At 43.2% G+C, this 22,068-nt stretch overlaps 1 protein-coding gene across 1 annotated transcript in view; it reads right to left on the reverse strand.

The window, feature by feature from the left end:
• Window positions 1-22,068, reverse strand: part of KCNH8 (potassium voltage-gated channel subfamily H member 8) — a 218,259-nt gene that overhangs the window by 17,955 nt on the left and 178,236 nt on the right. The window contains exons 12-13 of the mRNA XM_063128395.1: window positions 7,277-7,315; window positions 3,493-3,851 (exon numbers count right to left, since the gene is read on the reverse strand). Of these exons, the coding sequence (XP_062984465.1) occupies window positions 3,493-3,851; window positions 7,277-7,315 (398 nt within the window). The remainder of the gene's footprint in view (window positions 1-3,492; window positions 3,852-7,276; window positions 7,316-22,068) is intronic.

Genomic DNA, 22,068 nt, shown 5'->3' on the forward strand with positions numbered 1-22,068 from the left:
ACTCTTGATCGACTTTCTCTGTCTAACTACCGACCTGTCTCTCTGTTGCCCCTTGTCTCAAAGATTCTGGAACGTGTGGTCTACTCTCGCTGTCTTGACTTTCTCTCTAGTAACTCTGCTCTGGATCCCTTTCAATCTGGATTCCGTCCTCTGCATTCCACTGAAACAGCCCTTACCAAGATCACCAATGATCTTCTCACTGCCAAGTCTAAGGGCCATTATTCCGTCCTTATTCTCCTTGATCTAACTGCAGCCTTTGACACGGTTGATCACAACCTTCTCTTAGATTCCCTCCATGACCTTGGACTCTGTGGCTCTGTCTATAACTGGTTCGCCTCCTATCTAGAGGGTCGCTCTTTCAGCGTGTCGGCTAACGGCAGCTCGTCCTCCTCCTTTCCCCTTTCAGTAGGGGTTCCGCAAGGCTCGGTGCTTGGCCCGCTGCTGTTTTCTCTATACATGCTGCCCTTGGGTAAACTTATTCAATCTCATGGCCTCCAATATCACCTGTATGCCGATGACACACAGCTATACCTCTCATCTCCGGAACTTTCTCCTGATGTTCACGATCGTATCTCGGCATGTCTTTCAGATATCTCAGCTTGGCTGCTTCATCGTCGCTTGAAGCTTAACATGGCAAAAACTGAACTGCTTGTTTTCCCTCCTAAACCTTCTCCTCACCTCTCATTCTCTCTTACTGTCAACGATGTCACGCTTACTCCGGTCAAGGAAACTCGTAGCCTTGGCTTTATATTTGATTCCTCGCTCTCCTTTATTCCTCATATCGAGGCAGTAGCTAAATCTTGTCGTTTCTTCCTGTATAATATTGCCAGGATTCGACCATTTTTGTCTGTCTCTTCTGCCAAGACTCTCGTTCACGCACTGGTTATCTCTCGGTTGGACTACTGCAACCTCCTCCTCTCTGGCCTCCCCTCGTCTCACATCAGTCCGCTGGTCTCTGTCCACCACTCTGCCACTAAGATCATCTTCCTGGCCCGCCGCTCTGACCATGTCACTCCGCTTCTGAAATCTCTTCATTGGCTCCCAATTCATTCCAGAATCCAATATAAACTTCTCCTGTTGACCTTCAAAGCTCTTCACGGTCTAGCTCCTGCCTATCTCTCCTCTCTCATCTCACACTATTGCCCCGCTCGTGCTCTTCGCTCCTCTGATGCCATGCTTCTTGCCTGCCCAAGGGTCTCTACTTCCCTTGCTCGGCTTCGTCCATTTTCCTCTGCTGCCCCTCATGCCTGGAATGCTCTTCCAGAACACCTGAGAACTACCAACTCAATCACAGCTTTTAAAACACAGCTAAAAACTTTTCTTTTCCCTATAGCTTTTAAACTTTGAGTTTGTTCTGACTCTATACTGTTAGCTTCACCCTTCCCGGTGCCTGTTTACACTTCCCTGTGCCTGTTTGCATTCTCTTTCCCTTCTTATTGTTTACTACAACTTTATTAGATTGTAAGCCTATGCGGCAGGGTCTTGCTATTTACTGTGTTATCTGTACAGCACCATGTACATCGATGGTGCTATATAAATAAATAATAATAATAATAATAATAATATAGCCTTTTTAAAAAAATTCTTCTTGCTGTTTATTGAGCAACACTGCTGCTTTTAATTCCACCCCTCCTTTGTTTATTGATTGATTTATTCCATTTTATATGCATTACTGGCTTATCCTTGGCTCACTTCCTTATGCCCCCAGAAATGCCAGCTGCATGCCTGCCTGCCTTCCCTCCCTCCTCCCCTGCCCACCTCGCAGGGATGTTGTGTGTGGGGTGCCCGATTTTCAAAAATTCGCCAAAAATCAGGGGATGATGGGATTGCTTTGAAACTTGGCATGCGTGTGTATATCCCCATGAGGTGTCATGGTGCCAAACATGAGGTTTCTAACTTGAACAGAAAAAAAGTTGTATAATTTTTTAGCTTTCAATGCAAGCCTATGGGGGGGGGAAACGGAGCTCCGGATCCGGATCCGGAGCTCCGGATCCGGATCCGGAGCTCCGGGCGGAGCGGAGCGGAAGTGGGCAGAGCGGGGGCGGGGCGGAGCGGCCCGATCCGGAAAATGGCGGATCTGCAAGTGAAGCGGAGCGGGGGGTCCGTGCACACCCCTAATTTCCACATATATGAAAAAACACAAGTTAGTGAAGTAGTAAAAATTAACCACTGTTTTTAAAAGGTTATTAATAAGAATTTAGCTCCCTGAAGAGATATCCATATGTTTTCTCAAAAGGCCTTGTGAGATGTACTTGTGTTTTGTGTTATATTAGCAAGTACGACACATTAGGAAGCACAAAATATTAGCAACCTGTTCTGCAATCTACTCTGGTCCTACATGCTTTTGGGGAATTCATTGCATGTTTGGAACTTTCTCTGGTGCATATGCACGGCCTTACCAACATTCAAACTGGATACAATGATCATACATGGGGAAAAGCACACCACAGCAGCATCAAGCCCCATGCTGAACCTACACCCATTCATTTAAACATCTCTAGAGAAGACTCACATATACAACTGTATACGCAAGATTATTGGCAACTCAGGGCTTTCCTGGTTCAGATGTAACAGTAAACTATACTTAATGTCAGCCAGCTTCCTGACATGTTTCCCTGGTTGCCTGAAAGTAGGAGCAAAGAAGTTGTGTGTGGGGTGCATGAAGCTTCTTCATATTTCAGCTCATTAAGCCAAGATTTCTTTGTCCAAACTCAGGCATGGGCTAGAAAAGGCCTACACGTATTATATAAAGGGATTCTGCCTACGCTTTAGTCAGGTCAGGGAGTTCAAAATGCCTGATCTGACTAAAGTATTTTGCCTAGAAAGGCAGGATATAAATTTTAAATAAAATAAAATATAACACTTCTTTACTTCAAGAGCTCAGAAGCTTTTGTGAGGGGTACTCTATGAGTTAGCTCAGGAACTGCATAGTTCCACAGCAGCTTAAAATAGCAGACTTTGGGGTCTTCAGTATATTTTCTTCTTGTGTTTAAGACCTGGACAAAAATAGAGAAAATTTCAAGGGGAAAGTTGAAAGCACATTGGAAAATGGAGGTGCTTTTTGTTTTGACCATAATGAATAAATAAAATAAACTGAAAGTTCTGTAAGGACTGGGTTGCAACTTGATCTCCTAAATGAATGTTGGATAGGCTGATTCAGTGTTCTCAGCCTTATTTACTGATTTTATATAACGACCTTAGTAACAAGTTCTGAAAGTTCTCTATAAAAAGAACACATCAATGCTATAATAAAAAATGGCTTAGGGTGCAATCCTATGCATGATTAGGCAGAAAAGAGTCCAACAATGTTTTCCTGTCTAAACATGTATAACATTGTGTCCTTAATTATCAGAAATTATGTAGATACATGACATTTCAAGGCAACAATATTATCAGAATCAGTATCCAAGAATGGAAAACATGTCTGAGCGGTATGGAAAATGATGGCATGAGAATCAAAAATACTAGTTGAGAGGAATTTCTAATGTTTACCTAGGGCTGAGCTCTGGAGGACCGATGCTGTTTAACGACGAAAGATGCAACTTCAGGTTCTTCTCTCTCCGTTTGGAGTAGTAATGTAGTTCGGTTTCATGCTTGGTTCTAGAGGAGTTTGCGCTGCAAACTCGGATAGGTGAGTGGAAGGGCACAGTTCCTGAGGCCAACTGTTTCAAGTTTATCCCAAGATAGCTTTTATTGCTTCCTGACTTTTTCTGCTGGGAGGAGCTTGTGCTTCTTGTGTGGACCGGAGAGAGAGTGGCTGCCTCCTCTTCTGCAACCTCCTCCTCCTCTTCCTCGTCCTCAGTGATGGATGGGAGTCTCTTGGTTATGCTGCCATTTCCTTTGGAGTCTGCCTAAAATAGGGGGCAATTCATATTAACATCAAAATGAAAAGCTGTTTGCTGTGTCTGCACACTGCCTGGTGTGACAGAACCGTCTGAATCTCACCAAAACCCCTGCAAAGTTCCAGCTGGAGGCATTTTGCAGCCCCTTGGTTCTTTTAATTGATTCTGCTATGTACTTGTAAAGCATCCTTATATCAGCACAATTTAGCAAATGGAATGCAAATGTATTGTGTTACCTGGAAAATATTACTTAATTTTAGTCCCTACAGACCTAGCTATCTTCTAATAGATTTGTATGTGCTTTAATAATTTTACGTATTTATGTAAATTCACATCCTGCCTTTCCAACAGAACCAAACTCCACATTTTGGGGGCCCTTAGGCTGGGGGACAGTTGTGGGTGGGCCCACATTCTCACACTGCTGTCGCTGCTTCCCTTTGGGTGCAATTCACAGAGCCACCCAGAGGAGGAGGGTAAGGGGAGCGGATAAGGAGGGTAAGGAGGGTAAGGGGCCCTTTCTCCTTGCTCCTGTTACTGCATTCTCGCTTAGAAGAGTGAACAGGCCACATCAGCAAGGAGACGAAAAAGGAGAAGCAGGGTCATGGCTTGGGCGTGGGGTCCCCTGCTTGGAAATCAGCCTTGGCAGTGGCCCATCTATGTTGACCCCTGAGGCCGTCCCTGTTTTCCGAATTTGTTCGAGGTCATCATTAAAAACATAAAATATGCATATTAAAATGCACACAAATAAATAATAATAAATTTATTTATTACCCACCTCTCCCTCTAAATTGAACGGGGTACAACCAAGAAAATAAATTAATGCTGACAAATGGCAACATAATTCCACCATAAACCCAGACTGGTTGAGCTTTTCCGCCAGCTGGCCCTTGGCATGGACCCAGATTTATGCTGGATCAGTTGTGCAGGCAGAGGTGGACTTCCCTGCCTTCCCCTTCCCACTGCAGCCCCCTGAAAATGCTACACAGAGAATCGGGAAACTGTGCTGAATGGGGTGAGCTGTAGGGTGGGTGGGAAGTGCGGATCCCCAAAAGCATGGAAATCCACCAAAGTGAAGCAGAGGGACCTTCTGTGACCTCCTCTTCCTCTTGTGGAAGGTCCCTTTCTCTCACAGAATGCAGGTCCTGGATCCCACCCTAAGGGTTTAGTAAAAAGAAAGGCCGTACATATTTTCTCAATACAAAGGACAGAACAGTATAGACAAACCTACTATTTCAGAATAGGGGTAGCCACTGGGGAAAAAAAATCTGCTCCATATCCTGAACAGAGGAAGCCCTGAAGAGAACCCTGATAGCAGGTGGGTGAGCTCATTGGTGGGGGGGGGGTTGATACAAATAAAATTATATAAATAAAAATAGGGTAATATTCCTGAACAGCAGAAAACTCCATTAAACTCTGTGAGCTTTAATGTAGAACATTTTGAAAGAGGCACTATGTGATTTGCAAGAAGCAAAAGTAGGTAACTTTTCTGGATAAAAAAAATAACTGTATGTGGAGTTTGATTTAAAATAATGGATGTCCTCACATCTATCGATCTATTTCTTTCAATAATATAGTATATACTTACTCTGTGTTGGTTACAAAGTCCATTCCCTACACAATCTATATTTATATTAAAAAGGTGAAATGTTTTGCAACCAAGTTTTGTAGCGATAGTCTGTATTGGCTTCATGTCTATCCTATATTTGTGTTCTGTCTGTGTCTCTGAAGCTTTCTACACGGCTGTCTTAATTTTACGTTCACAACCTCCTTGCAAGACAGATTAAGTTGAAAGATAGTAACTTTCCCACAGCTTCATGTTAATTTTATGACTGAGCAAAGATTTGGACTGGATTTAAAACATTCAGCTCCAACCTTCTAATTAATATTCTTTAAAATCATAATTTAACCTCAACTGGGGAAAATGTACCGTGGTCCAATTACAATATACATTTTATATCCATGGAAGAATGTCTATGAAGGCGTAGGTAGGAATAATGTTACAGCAGAGCAAAAAATTGGTTTAGCAGGAAAGATAAAGATTTTTTGTTGTCTTCATAGGGCTTATCCCGGGGATCGCCCTGGGATCATCCCTGTTTGTCCACATGATGCACAGGGGATCCCGGGGGCAGGGAGGAATGATCCTTCCTTTTCCCAGGGATAACTGGGATGGCTTTAATCCTGAGTTTTCTCATGGCCTTGGGATCGTCCCGAGACTGTGGGACATGTGAGCAACCATCCCGGTTTCCTCCCAGCTCCTCATGAGTAAATGCAAGGAGCCGAGAACCGGGCATGGGGCACAGAGCTCTTCAGGAGCTCTGTGCCCATCGGGGGTAGGAGTGGGGGAGTGGGATCTTTTTTAAAAAAAAACACCCAAAACCCTTATCTTTATCATTGGCGCTTTCGTGTGCTCATCTTCAACAAAAACAAAAACAAAATGGTGGGTGTGACATCTTCCTACCTCCTAGGATGTTGCACACCGCATGTGGACTGAGGGGGAGGACCGATCACCATATTGTGAGATCCTCCCCCTCCCCTCCCTAGGTCTAGTCATGCCCATAGGTTTAGCAAGGAAAATTCAACTCCACTTTCAATTCTAATGCAAGGCTCTGTATTCAATACCCAGGATAAATCCTGTAATAACTGACATCTTAATAATGAAGAGTAACACTGAGCAGGTGCAGAATGCCTTTTCCTCGCCATGGAATAACCACAGCATGCCCCTACATTTAGTACTAATGACGACGATTTCCAGGTCAGAAGGCATGGCGCCAGAGAGAACTGAGTTCCAGTATTTTTCTTGTCAGAACTGAAATGTGGCCATTCTTCTATGGAGGAAAGGCCCTCCAGCCCACTTTCAACTATCCTCATTTTATTCTTGGAATAATTTCGTGACTTTTATGTACTCTGTTATCCTGATAATTAACATGAGTTTAATTTTGCTAATAACTTCCACTCTTGACAAGTAAAGTTTTTGAAATTGCTATGTTGATCTCAAAATTGTAAAGTAAATGTCTGTTGCTTAGAAATCCTGAAAAGATTCAAAATTTCAGATGTGGCAGCAGAATATAATTGAAACTGATCTCTGGGGGAGATGTGACACCATACAAAAATTATATGCAAATGACATAACATTTTGACATGAGACAAAGATTTAATCTGATCTTAAGATTTTCATATCTTAAGATGTATCCACACACACATATTAGCAACTAAACATGCAGGGCTTACTCTTAAAATGAAGAAGTAGCAATGGGACATGCAAATATGCCAGTTTATCCATGCCAAATTAATTCAACCCATTATAAATAAGTGTCTTTTTAAAAGGTACAGTTCAGTACTTACTGGGACCCATAAGGGGCATTCTGACTTAAAAGGGCCACATGTGTTTTATTGTCTAGAATTAAGCTCATTATATTAAAATCAGACAACCATACCTGACATATTGCAGACTTGTTTGATAATCTTGTGATTACCTGAAAGAACAACAAATAGAGGAAGTAGCAAATACCAGAATCTGCACAATAGTGGCTTCCAGTTGCAATTTTAGAGTATGGGGTCGTATAAAAGGGAAATCTCATATCAAATGTCTTTCATATCTGTTTGCTAAAATAGTTGACAAAATAGTTTAGTAGAAAGTGAATTAGTAAAAAAAAAAAGTCTTAAAATCGACTTGCATGTTCCCTTATGATACCCAAAGCTGTCTTTTTTCTTATGAGATGATATTCTTAGATGATTTCTCCCTCACATGTGTGTCTGTATCTTCCATGGGAGAAAACATGCCTAGAAAAAACAATAGATGCCTGTGTGATATAGGACTGTGTGAATTCATCCATATATTCTTTGATTTTGTTCACAGCAGCCACACCTGCTCCTTTCTTTGGACCTGCTCACATAAGCTGGGTGGTTAAAGGCTGTGCACGTCCCTCTCACCTTGACTCAGTGGCCGTTTTTGGGCTTGCTCTCCTCGCCTCAGAACTGAAGCTGAGTCAAGATTTGGGCCCCCGAGGTGGTTTGACTTTTACAGGGTTCTTGGGAGGTGGATATGCAGCGGGTCACCCAGGACAGCTGGAAGAAGGCTGACCAGGACTCCATTGGACTCCCAACTCTGTACCTACCTGCTCCTGCTCCTTCCCTCTTTCAGTCCCTCCCCACAAACCCGTAACCACCACGGTGTCATCATCACCAGCATTTACCTTTACATGCATCCTCTTCACAGCAGAGCTGCAATTTAAAGGAAGATAGCGGGGGCTCTCTATTTTGAATCACTCCATGGGCATCACCAGAAATGGCCTTTTACAGCTGCTGTAGTTTGTGGCCATAGAGCTATTCAAAATGGAGAACCTCTACGATCTTCATTTAAATTGTAGCTCAGCTCTGAAGACGATGCACATGAGGTGGCAGTGGTAGGTGACTGGGGAGGGCAGGGAGGGAGAGGGAGGTGAGTCCACTGAGTCCAATGGATTCACCTGAACTCACGGCCAACTTTGCGTCGGCTTTTCCGGGCAGGTGGGGGAGTGGCCCAGCACCTCCCCGAATCAGCCTGAGGCATCCTGAGGCTCTAGTGAATTTTGATGTTGTCACTTTTAATTGCTACTTCCTCTCACACTTTCAAACAGATTGGCTCACATTCGAGAGACTTTTTATTAGGTGACAGCTTGCATCCCTCTCTCTTTTGCTGCATCTAGCATAGCTTGGTCTTCCAAATCGTAATGACAAAGAGTTGAGTGGGTCTGGCACATGGTCACCTTGTAGTAAGTATGAGTCTTCCTTCTTTACACCTCATGGCAAATCAGGAGTTCTTGATCATTCCTCTTCCATATCACATTTAGTTGCACCCTCAAGTGACAGCTGAACACCTGGGAGTAAGCCCCAATGGGGCTTACATCTGAGGATTACACTGTCAGTTAGGGATGGGCAAACAAGTGACATTTCAGCTTGATAAGAACTTCGGAAAAAAATCTCACTGCTCATCTCTCCTTGATTTGCACTCACATTTGCGATTGCCATTCGTTTTGTGCAAATGTGAAAGTTGTGCAAAGGTTTCCCAATTCTTCTCAAATGTCTCCCATAGACTAAGGTATGGGTAAATTTTTTTTTAAAAAAAATGTGTGCACTTTTGAAGTTTGCACAAATCAAATGCGTGCACATGTTAGAGAATTTTTTTTTTGGGGGGGGGAATTGGTGGATGCATCCTTTTGCTCCCGCTCTGTGTTGTGAACAAGGCACGTTCACATGTTTTGTGAGCAGAAACATAACTCGTGCTTCCCTCCTGTCTGTTTCCTAGCTATTTTGTACAGCAGCTCTGATCTCTGTTGCTTTTGCCAAATTAGTCAACAAGGTTTATTTTAGGACTTTTACCTTTGATTTGATGGCAATGCACATTGACCAAAAAGGTTTTCCCCTCAAATTCTCTTGCAGGCGAACCCTATGCATGTTTACTTGGAAGTAACTCACACACAATCCACTAGGTCCAACTCTCAAGCAAGTGTTCATAGGTTTGCAGCCTTATTTTATTTTTTCTGCACCTAATCAGCAGTTCAAGTTTATACATGCAGCTGAATCTTAAAATTTAAATGAATTTTACTTCTCTGGTACTTTATATTAATAGCTGATGAATATTAATATTAAGAGCTTGTTTGCAAAAAGTGAAGCAGCAGGATAAAGCATGAAAATCAATATCTTAAGAAAAAAACCCTTAAATTAATTTGGCTTTCTGTGAAGGTGACACCCCTCTGTGTTTCCTTCTAAGTTTCTCGTCTTCTTTTTTTGGCCCTTCTGAGTCTCCTTTGTCTCCAAAGAGAAAGCAGACACACAGGCACAAACAAGGACAGAACTGACTCAGAAAACAGTAGGAAATTTAAAGACTACAGAATTCACATAACCGTGGTTACACCCTTCCGCCTCTGAGTACATTTAATATCAAAGGAATTAATTATAAGAGAACCTGAGGAGATGCCCTCATTTCTAATCTCTTAAATCCTTTTTAACGGGTGATGGCGACAGTGACTAGCCTCGCCTATCTCTATGGAAGAAAGTCAATAAGGAGGAGGCATCACATCAAGGAAGTGTTTGTCTTGCTTAAAAGAGAAATTGAAAGAAGAAATTTAAACACTAGGCTTAGTGCTCTTTGATTTCTCTAGTCATGGCAGATTGCTCACTGATCCTCGAAGAAACACATGAGGCACAGATTGAGTAAACTAAAAGCGACAATTTTATTAAACTTTTCAATGTATTTGCAATCAGTACATCTGTCATTTAACTTAAAGGTGTTAATACCGACCAGTGTGGAGAACTAACCTCCTGGTATGAAGCAGTGGTGACTCAGGGCCTTGCTAGACCTATCTCAGAATCTGTGTGGGAGGAGCAGCCAGCCCGCGCTAGAAGTAGCGTGGGCTGTCGCTCCTTTCCACACGTCAGACGCGATGGGGAACGGAAAGCCCCTTCGCGTCCTCCATTTTTTAAAAAAAATTAAAGGGGCCATGTGCGCATGAGCGCACCAACGAAAAGGTAAGTTGTTTTTTTAAAAAATAAAGGGTTCCTCGCTCCCCCTGCCCCCGATTTCCCCCCCACAATGTCTGATGCCCCCGCTCGCCCCCTCGCTCACTCGCCCGTCCATCCACTCGCTCGCCCGTCCGCTCGCCGCCCCCGCTTACCATGACCGATGCTCCCTCCACCACCACCCCGGCCGCGATCTCCCCACCCTGGCTCCGCTCTTCCCCCCAACTCTCCTGCCGGGTCCGCTCTTCCCTCCCTTGCCCCCATCTCCCCCCCATTCCCTCGCTCCCGGCCCGATGGGCACAGCGCTCCTCTTCTCCCGGCTACTTGCGAGTAAGCGAGCAGCCGGGAAAAGCCGCGGAACCAGTTAGACTTTCCGCAGCCCCGGGCTCAGCCCGGGGCTGCAGGAAAACCGGGCCACAAGTGGATCTGGTTACCCAGGGTCTAGGGAGGGTTTAGCCTGGCCTGACCCCGGGATCCCCTGTGCATCATCTGCATGCACAGCAGGGAGCCCGGGCCTCGCACCGGGCTAAACCCTCATCTAGGAAGGCCCTCAGTCTCCACCAGGTTCATAGCTCTCTTGGGTGACTCCACCATTGGACTGAGCCCTAGAGTAGTTACCAGTCCCATGGTGCAATGCTTCACTCTCACTGACAATTATCAAAGATGTACCAAGGCTTTGTTCAGCCTGGTGCCCTCCAGATGTGTTAACCTATCACTCCCAACATCTACCAGATAGCCATGTTGACAAGCTGATGCTAGGAGTTGTAGTCCAACACATCTGGAGGGCACCAGTTTTGGGGAAGGCTGCCTAAAGAGGTCCCTATGTCATACACACACCACAATGAGGGAAATGTGGTGGGAAGTCTCCAAGGGGTGTTCCAGTCCCAGATGCCATCAAGCTCTGATAGGCTGGTGTGTTGTACACCCAGTCATGCTCCAAGGGAGGACCTTGAGTGCTCTCCAAAGTACTCTGTAGTTTCCTCTTTCACCCTCCCTCCTGCTACCCACTGTCGCTGCTGAGGCCATTATCCCACCTTTTTTCTTCCAAGGAACCCTAGGCAACATACATAATCCTCCTCCTCTCCATTTTATCCTCACAACAACCACCCTGTGAGGTGGATTGGGCTGAGAGTCTGTGACTGGCCCAAAGTCACCCAGTGAGCTTCCATGGCTGAGTGGGGACTAGAACTCGGATCTCCTGACTTGCAGTCCGACACGTAAGCCACTACACCACACTTGTTCTCTTAGTAAACAGAAACAAGAGGTAGAGCTGAGAGTCATCTGCATATTGATGACACTTCAGTCCAAACCTCTTTTCCATCTCTAACTCTGTGGCACTGAGCAGGGGGTTGGATTCGATGGCCTTTTAGGCTCCTTCCAACTCTTACTATTCTATGATTCTAATGACATCCAAGTTAGTATGGATATCCACAAAATTTCCTGAAAATTATCTCAAAATGTACTTCTTTACAATATCTATACACATTCTGTAATGCCTGAATACAATGTTCTAGTGACAAGTAAGGTCTTTCAAGTCAAGCAAATATGAATTGAGGGTTTAACTAAGGGAATCTTGATTGATTTTTACTTGGTTGTATAAATGCAATAAATAAATAAATAAATAAACAATCCCAGAGAGGCTGTGGAACCTTTGAACCAATATTTAGTGGCAGTTTTGAGATGGGTGAGAGCAAACAAGCTGAGAATCCAGACAAAATGGAGATACTCTGGACAAGGAAACAGACCACTCGGGATAGAGGTTACAACTGGTCTTAAATGGGGTTGCACTGCCCTGAAGGACTAAGTGGACTCATCATTAACAGGGAAAGCTCAGATGGCAGTGGTGGTCAGGAGTGCTTTTTACCGGCTTAGGCTGGCATACCAGCTGTGGCCCTATCTGGAGAATTCTGATCTTGCCTCCGTTATCATGAACCAGTACTATGCAAGCAGGACAACTGTAAAGTGCTCCACATGGGTCTGACTTTAAAGATGATTTTGGAAATTTCAGAAGGTGCACAACGTGGCCACCCGAGTACTGGTGGAGGCTCGTCTGTCTGATTATGTGACACTTGTATTGCTTCTGCTGCACTGCTGGCCAGTGTGTTTCAAAGCTCAATTTAAAGTACTGCTTTTAACCTTTAAAGCAGGTGTGGGGAACATGTAGCCCTCCCTTTTTTTAGGCATACAATTCCCATAATGCCTCACTATTGGCTATGCTAGGGCTGATGGGAGTTGTAGGCTAAAACATCTGGAGGGCAACATTGCCTGCCTTAGAGCAGGGGCCAAAATAATCAAAGGACTGCCTTCACCCATTACCAGTCTGCCTGTATTTTAAAACCAGCAATGGAAGCCCTTGTTACTTGCCCACCTCTGAGAACAGTCAGATGTGTGGTGGTCCCACATCTTTGGAATGAACTGCCAACTGCAGTCCACTGCCAGTTATTCAGGAAAGTGCTCCAGACTCATTCATTTTCCTTGATTCCTCCCCGCCCCCCGCCCCCAGTTTTGTTTCTTATGGGACTGCTGCTGGTTTTGATTGCAATTATTTTTGGTTTTAGTATTTATTTATTTATTAAATTTATATACCACCCCATAGCCAAAGCTCTCTGGGTGGTTTACAAAAGTTAAAAACAGTGAACATTAAAAGTATACAAAATTTAAAATCATCAAAAACATAAAAACAACAGTATGAAAACAATGGTATCCATTTAAAAACAACAGTTCTGGGGGCCATTAACAAACAAACAAACTTAGCATTGTTAAATGCTGTTAAATGCTTGGGAGAAAAGTCTTGACCTGGCACCGAAAAGATAGCAATGTTGGCACCAGGCGAGCCTCATCGGGGAGAGGGCAATTTGGGGGTTGGAATGTCTCTTTGATTAGCGGGAAAGACGTTTATTAATTCTGATATTTATTATTATATTGCTTTTTATTTTGTGAGCTGCCTTGAGAGAGGTTTGAACCCTAAACGGTGGCCTAAAAATATTCTAAATAAATAAAGAATGGAAGATGCTGATTATATATGAATTCTTTGTTTTATGAGTTGCATGCTTAGATCCCATTTGCTTAAAATGATAAAAACACAAACCCAGAACTGGATTTACAGTCAAATTGGAATGCTAATATGCTTAGCGTTAAGATGTACAAAATTCTGTTTGTGAATGTGGTAATATGAATGTAGATCAAATGCCATATGCTTTGTTCCTAGGGATTTTTCTGTGTGGTAATGGAAAATACATGAGCATATAACAACGGATTACTGTATCACCTAAAAGCTTAGTGACTCATACATGTTCATCCCTCCACTCTTCTTTGAGAGGAGGTTGGGTTTTGTGGTTTTTTTTGAATGAAATATGTAAATCCCTGAATTGCATCCCACTGAGACGAATGCAATCTGAAGGACCTCTTAGGTCAGCTATAATTGTTAATGTAACTAAACTCAATAATTGAATATAATATTCTCAAGACAATTTCCTAGTCCAACATCTCATGAATTTTAATTTTTCACTTCATCAGCTTGCTTTCTCTGAATTACTGCAGCTTCCTTTCTGGTGCCTTTTTATGCATCTCTGGTGGACTATAGGCCTACTATGCCCAAGAGCTGATGCCTCACTCCAGCACTCCCATATTGGTAGCACAAAAGGGCTTTGCAAATAACAAACAAAAAGCATGGTCCTTCTGCTTCTGAGTTTATACTCCTAGTTTTATTTTTATATATGGAAGAAAAGTCATGCCCCCACAGAAGCACCACTGCAAATGAATGGAGGGAACACTGCCATCTTCCCCAACCAGGTGTATTCCTGATGTGCTGGACTACAGCTCCTAGAATCCCCCAGTCAGTGTAGCTGGCTGAGGATTCTGGGAGTGGTAGTCCAATAGATCAGGAGAGCACCAGCTTGGGAAGGCAGCCATTGGTTTAATAATGTAGGGCTGCTGCTAGCCTACAGTGTACCCTTAGCATAGTGCTGCAAATGGGCTGCTACCGCCAAAGCCAATGCCTGCCACATGGAAGACCACCATCCACTGCTGCCACCTTTGATGCCAGGTTGAAGCTGCCCATCTGCTACTGCTGCTGAACCCTCTGCCCACCTGCACACAGTCCTGAAGCCCCACTGCAGCCATCCGCCCACCCCTCTCCTCCCCTTTTCTTCCCCCTCCCCTGTTATTTTCCTCCCCCCCCTCCTGCTAGCCAGCCAAGTCCCATCAAACCCTCATCATCACCTGCCCAGCCACCACCTCCCTACCATGTTTTTTAAAAAACCTGGGGTGGGGGTGGAGGCAGCAGCACCAGTGACACTTCCTCCTCCTCTTTAAACTCACCTGGCCAGCCCTGACAGAACGTCATGGCCCCCAGACCCCCATGTTCAATTTTAAAAGATTTATTTATTGCATTTATATCCAACCTTTTTTACTCCAAGGAACTCAAGGTAGAGTACATAACCCTCCTCCTTTCCATTTTATGGTAGGTCAAGTTGAGAATCAGGCTGACCCAAACACACCCAGTGAGCTTCCATGGCCAAGTGGGGACTAGAACCCAGATCTCCCAACTCCCAGTCCAACACTCTAACCACTACACCACCGGCTCCCAAACTTACCTTTTGAATAGCAGCGATCTGAGCTAATCAGACACTGCCTTTGGGGGGCTTGGAGAATGAGGGCACCAGAGCGATGTAAAGACCACCCTGTGCCCTCATTGGCCATGTCTCCCCCCATCCCTGCAAAGGCAATGTCTGATTGATTCAGATCACTGCTACTCAAAACATTAAGTTAAAAAGTCGCCACTTGCTATTAGCTCCTTGGCAAGGGTGGTGGGAAAGATGTATATGCTGTATATGTTCCCTTCTTTCCCCTCTAGGGCTAATGAATGGCCAGTGTGAATTTTGTTGAGGGAAAGGGTCCAACACTCTTCCCAGTGCCACTTCTATCAAATTAGCAGCCCCAAGCAGTTGCTTTGAAAATTAATTTTTCACAATATGCTGACCATGGATTTCCTGTGCCATGTCTAGTTTGACTCCAAGACAGTCATTTATACAAACATTTTATTTAAGATTGAAGACAACACAACACAACTGGATTCCAAATGATTGTGGTTATAAAAAAAAGCTATTGCAATACTCCATAGTTTGGTGTCACAGTCGTTCAATAATATTGAAATATAAAGCTTCCTCAGAAGGTGTCCAGTGCCAATATTTTGGTGGGAAATGATCCAGGAATAGATCTTGAGTGCATTTAATGACTTCAACCATCTGTGCAATAAGCTGTTTGGTTAAACTCAAAGAAAGGGAGAAACTACATGTTCTGCACAAATACATATTCTTATGCTCCTGCACCCCAGTCCTGAGAGGGGCGAGCTCTCAGGGGCTTCAGCACTTGCTCAGATTTCAGTTTCCTAGAAGGAGGGCACTGGAGACTTGTGGTGTTTCTTTTAATGGAGGTTTATTGACACCGTATTCAGGCCTACAGCCACCCAGCTCCAAGCAAACCGTGCTTCCTCCTCAGCTGCCCAGCAGATCTCTTCACAAGACAAAAGCTCCTCTCCTTTTGGGTCAGGTTCAGCCTTCCCCAGATTCATTTCTTCCTACCCCCTCAGGCCTTGTAGAACAACAAGGTTGCCCATTTAATGTGTGTGTGTGTGTGTGTAATCCTCACTGGAGGTAATTTAACCTGACCCCAAATTGAAAAGGTTGAATATGTACATGGACTGCATGAACATAGTCTTTTGGTTCATCATGTTTTTCTAATGACTACCCTTGCTTTGATATTAATAATGTATAATTAAATTAATAATACAAAAGTCAGTGAATCAGGAGTTGCTATTGTGCAACCTAAATTCATGAATCTGCCAAATGAATGAGGGTTATAGAGCAGCAATACTTTGTAAACTGAACACACAACATCCACACTGGGAAGTCAAAATTACATGTACTGAAGATTCATGGATTTAAAAAATTGTAAAAGTTTTAATAAAAGTAGAAATTATATGTTCTCTGGTTTAAATCAGTGAAAAAAAACTGGTATTATATGATAGAACATTAAAGCATTAAGCAGCAATGCTTTAAAAATTGCTGTTACATCATAGTATGGCATATTTTACAAAAAAACCCACAAAAAACACCCCAACCCCAAACACATGTTACACCATGGAATAGCAGCCACTTGTATAGTATAACTGTTAGTTGACACTCTGGTGCCCATATGTCCTCTTTAACAGCTCTTTGAAGGGCTGCCTAGTCCAAATCCAATTTATCGATGAAGAAACATCAGGCAGAAGTACAGCACCTGGACAGCAGACTGAGGCCAATTGTCAGGGGTTGGCATAGGCAGGCAGCTGCCGCTGGCCCAGTGACTCAGAAGGGGCCTATCTCTGCCCCTAAGTCTGCTGTAGTTGCCATCATCTTCCTCCTCCTTCCCCACCTGTCTGAAAGATCCACACCCTAGTTGAGCTTGTAGGCCCAATGATACCCTATCTAAACACACACACACACGTTTTGAGTAGCAGCAATCTGGACCAATCAGACACTGCCTTTGGGGGAACATGGCCAAGGACTGTACAGGGTGGTCTTTATATCACTCCTGTCACCTCATTGGCTGAATCCTCCCTAAAGGCAGCATGTGATTACTTCAGATTTCTAGTATTTAAAATGTATTTTTTTAAAAAAATCTTTTAAAATCCTGCACGGGGCTTGTAGTAGACTGAGCTAGATACCATAAGAAATAGTTTCAGAAGTAAATTAAATTGGGAATGCACCATTAACATTGTTCTGTGTTTCCTCAGGACAATGCTAATGATCGTTGTTTCCTATTTTCCTCCTAAACACATAAATGTGTATTCTAAGATTGAGAAAGAAAAAGAAAAAGATTCACAACCACCAGCATGCTGTTCTGTTTAACACAGGAGGTTCGGTAAAATACCTGCTGAGCTAGCTTTGTCTTAAAGACAAAGCTAGTAGGATTTTTGTTTTTTTAATTACAGTGGGTCTTCTCCTGGACTTCTAAGGCTTTTATTACTTTCCATATGCAACCAGGCAAGTGGCTGATTATAAGTTGACACACAAACCCTCTGATTCTATAGTCTTATTGCTCGTTCTGTGAGTAATTGTGAGCAGGATTGTAACTCTTCCTTTTGAGTCTGTACATTTCAGTTTATTTAGGACTCTTGTGATACTGGACAGGAATTCTACAGCATCGCTGCCTGCCAGAACAGGACTGTATTTAGATTGCAAAATAAATGCATTTTGATCTCAAGAAGTTTTTTTCTGGCTGAAAAGATGCTTGGCTCAGTGCTTTATAACCTTCTTCTACCACATTTTTTTTAATAAAAAAATATATAGATAAGCTGCTTTGCTAGACTATGGATTTCCAGCCCCAACATGTAACCCTCTGGTTAAGCTTTATAATCGGATGCCTCATGTCATAATCCTAGGAAGTGAGGTGAATGAAGCGGGAGCGAGTTCAAAAAGGTTCAAAAGCTAAAATTAATATTTGAGTTTGTCACTGTTTCAGCCACTAGGTAGGGTTACCAACTGCTGAACCAGCCCGGATAGCAGCCCCTTTAAGAAAAGTTTGATGTGCATCAATTTAGGAGGTGATAAAAGTTTAGCTCCATGCTTAGAAAAACTCCAGTTAGTGATGTCTGTGGCTCCAACATCTGTTTAAACAAAAGCATTCCAGCTGCATTTCCTCCCCACCCTGGCCAACTGGTCAATCTAGTTAGCATAAACTAATTACAAGCAAACATTTGGGGTGAACACTAAGGCCAAAACTCAATTCATGGATAAAACATTTGGACAAGATGCGTAAAGCTGCTAAACAGAAGGCTAGGTGAGGTTTGGTAGGGAAAGAGGGCTTGAAAGCTCTTTGGAGGTCTCAGCCTGCTTCCTGACCATGCCAAGAAAGAAGTGGGGGGGGGGGAGCATATGCTGTACTATAGATGACAGGAAATATGGGCAATTGCTGCCTCTTTGCACACCGCTACAGACCACTGCTGCCAACATGAGTGAGCCCTGGAACTGGAATTGCAGCTACTGAAAGAATGAACAAGCTCTTTACATTCCCTCCCCATCAATAGCTGGTTCATAGCAAAAATGGTTGAGGTAAGGGCAGCCAAAAGATACACCCAGATTGGGTGCAGGGGGAGGAAAGAAGGGATCAATGCAGAAGAGACTGAACTGAAAAATATATTTAAAGTTATACATTTAGAGTTATGTAATTCTATTAAAGTTATGTAATTCTATTAAACTATTAACAATATCAAATTGAAATAGATAAAATGTAAAGTAGTAGTAGTAGTAGTAGCCAAATCTGTACCACTGGCAGGGATGCCCCAAGGCAGTTGCCTGCCTGAGATGAAGACCATGACAGCTCCTCCTCCATTTTATGTAGAAATGCCAAATAGTTAGACAATCGACTCTTTCTTCAATGCTGCTGATGGGACAGTGTCCTCCACCCTACCTGAAGACAGATGACTAGCTTGGAGGTGCAGGGAGGTCACATGGGATGTAGCTCTCCAACCCGTTGCTCCCATCTCCCAGCTTCTGCTGCCTGAGGGGACCATTTCACTTTGCATAATTGTGCAGCCAGCTCTAATGGGTAAGCTGAACATTTAGGGATAGGACCTTGAATATCCCCCTGAGGTGGCCATGGGTAATATCCAGTCCTTCCCATCCACCACAGGACCTGCTGCCATTTCTGTTTCAGGCATGGCCCCACCCCACCAATTCCATTGCACAAGTGGCTCCCACCATTTGTGCAGTGGTGAATTAGTGCTTCTGGGTGCATGCCCCAAAATGAGCAGAAATGCTCCTTTCTGTAAGGAGGCAGGTCAGCGGAGCTCCCTTATATGAGCTATATCACCGTTGTGTCACAAGTGGGGGCCACCTGCACAACGGCATTGGTAGGGGGCAAAAGAATCAGCGGAGCTGCAAAAGAATTGGCGGGAGCGTAAGCGCCCCATTGGATACTGCCCGGTGCCCTCCGAGGCTCCCTGTAGCTAAAGTCCTGAACATCCATCTGATATGGGCTGCAGCCGAAGACTCATGCATCAGTGGGACTCTTGAATTTTAGCTTTCACCTGCCATCTGGTACATAGTTGAAAGAAAATGTATCTCACTTGAAACCAAAGGGACTTGTGCACCTGTTAGTAAATGTGCTACTAAGTGTGGGATCACACACTGTAATTCTGTATCATGTGTACCATTCAAACTCAGCTTAGGTTCGTTCTCTCTCTCTCTCTCTCTTCTCTCTCTCTCTCTCTCTCTCTCTCTCTCTCTCTCTCTCTCTCTCTCTCTCTCTCTCTCTCACACACACACACACACACACACACACACACTCACACACACTAATAATTGCAATTTAAACATTTTATTTTGTCAGTGGTAGGAGGGGCAATAAATTAAAGAGAGACAGGTGCTATTTTGAGCACTTTGCAAGAACGGATTCATGCTAATTAAGCATCCTGTCTGCAAAGATAGATCTCTACATATTCAAGCAAACCATCTTCCTCTCCACAATGTGACATATATTGATAGTACCTAACTGAACCCAAGGCAGAGGAGTCATGCTTTCCTCCGAGGTTTTCATCTTCCTTTGGGACTTCATTAAAGTTTGTGGAATGGCACAGCAGACCTGTGAGTCACTCAGGCTGCTACAATGCTTGGTGTTAAGAGATGAATTAAATCTCACAGTAGCAACAGGGGAAAGGTGTTATCATTATGTTTCTGGGGGCACAGTAGTAATCTCACTTGGCGTCATCTAACAAATTAGTTCATGGTTATGATATCATATCCCAAGGCAAATCTGGAAAGAGCCTATTCAGGCACTGGGGGAGAATTTGCAAGTTTTACAATTGGAGATAGTCATCTATGAACTCTTCTAAAATTTATTTGAAATCTTGCCATAGGCTTAAACATATTTTGAGTTCCTTCTGCAATAATTAGTTGTTATTACAAATACTCTACTTGTGACATCCTTGCTATTTCCAGCCAGTACTCAGGGAGTTTTTGATAAAATAATATAAAATAAATAAAATGGCATAAAATCAATTAAACACAGTCAACAGTAATCTCTGATGCACATGGAACAGCCCCACAAGATATATTAGAATTCTCTCCTCTGCCAAGCCACTCCTGTGCACAGGCACTGAAATGCAATGCACCCAACCATTCACAAGAAATGGGCCATAACTATTTTTGCCTGAGTCCTCTTCTAGTGGCCTGCTTCTTTTCAAGTTCTCATTGCTTTTGCTACTTGGAAAAGAGGTGTAAATTGCTTGTGTTTCAAACATCTGGAGAAGAGTGCACATGTGCTGCAATGCTGCTGGATCCAAGAGCTGTGTAATGCAAAAGGGTGAGTTCCAAGAATGCTTCCCTCTCCTTTCAGTGGTTGACTGCATTACAAGGTATACATGTAAATGCAGCATGACAAAGGGAAGGTTTCTTTCTTTCTTTCTTTTTTTTTTACTATAGTTCAATGTATGGCCAGTGCACACTCCTCTCAAGCCAGCATCTTATAAAAAGCAAATAGGAATGAAAGAAAAGCTAGGGCAAAGAGAATTAACAATGGATCCTCCTAGAAGCACTTGGAAAAATGAAAATATTTTAATTAATGCTTTTCCCATCGCCTGAAAGAGGAGCAAAGATTTACCTGGAGAGAAAGAATAGGGAGACTTTTCACAGCAAAGGCCTAATGATATTCCATATGAGGGTAACATATTGAAACTGTGGGTAGAGTCTTGACATAAGAAAAAAAATTACAGGTGCAGACCCTGAAGGGAACTAGAATTTAGGCCATTCAGGAAACTATAAACTAGCAATGTAAATTTAGGGTGACCATATGGAAAGGAGCATAGGTCTCATGTATCTTTAACAGTTGTATATATAAAAAAGGGAATTTCAGCATGTGTCATTTGTATGCATGCAGCACCTGATGAAATTCCCTCTTCACCACAACAGTTAAAACTGCAAGAGCCCTGCCCTCTTTTGTATCTGGTCACAGGGCTCCTGCAGCTTTAATTGTTGTGATGAAGAGGGAATTTCATCAGGTGTTGCATGCATACAAATGACATGCTGAAATTCCCCTTTTTATACCTGTTAAAGGCACAGGGGCCCTATCCTCCTTTCCATATGGTCATCCTAGTTAATTCAATTTGCCACTCTGCCAGCAATCCATGTAAAGAATGCAGGATTGGTGTAAGCAAGTTTTTTTTAAAAAAGCAATCATATAGCTGTATTCTAAGCAATCTGCAAATAACTGAGAAGCACTGAAGGAAGCTCCAGTAGAGAAAATTGCAAAAGTCCAAAACCAAAATAAAGCCTTGTGTTAGCAATGCAAATAGGAGCATAGCTTGCATTAATGATATAATCTAAAACCCAGAAAAACTAGTAGACATGCATGTTTCAGTATGCATTGGAAAGAAAGAGAGATAGAGAGATAGAAGAGCACTGTTTTATTCGGAGACTTGAGCCATCCCAACAATCCACAGGGAAAGCAGCACAATAACAATGCTACATTGTGGGCACACACATCACTGGCTTCTGATAATACTGCCAACCACTTGGGTATTGTTCCCTGTCAGCATCACCAGGCTCCCTTGAAGCACTCAGCTCATCTTGCCATTTTTGTAACTCTTCTCCAAGAGACTGATATAGGCTTGCTATCTGTATTTCCCATCTACCCAAAATATCTGTGCTGTTCGTTTGTTTTTACCCTAGATTGTTAGATACTTGATTTC

This window comes from Elgaria multicarinata, chromosome 1 (genome assembly GCF_023053635.1).
Source record: "Elgaria multicarinata webbii isolate HBS135686 ecotype San Diego chromosome 1, rElgMul1.1.pri, whole genome shotgun sequence".
Taxonomy (NCBI): domain Eukaryota; kingdom Metazoa; phylum Chordata; class Lepidosauria; order Squamata; family Anguidae; genus Elgaria; species Elgaria multicarinata.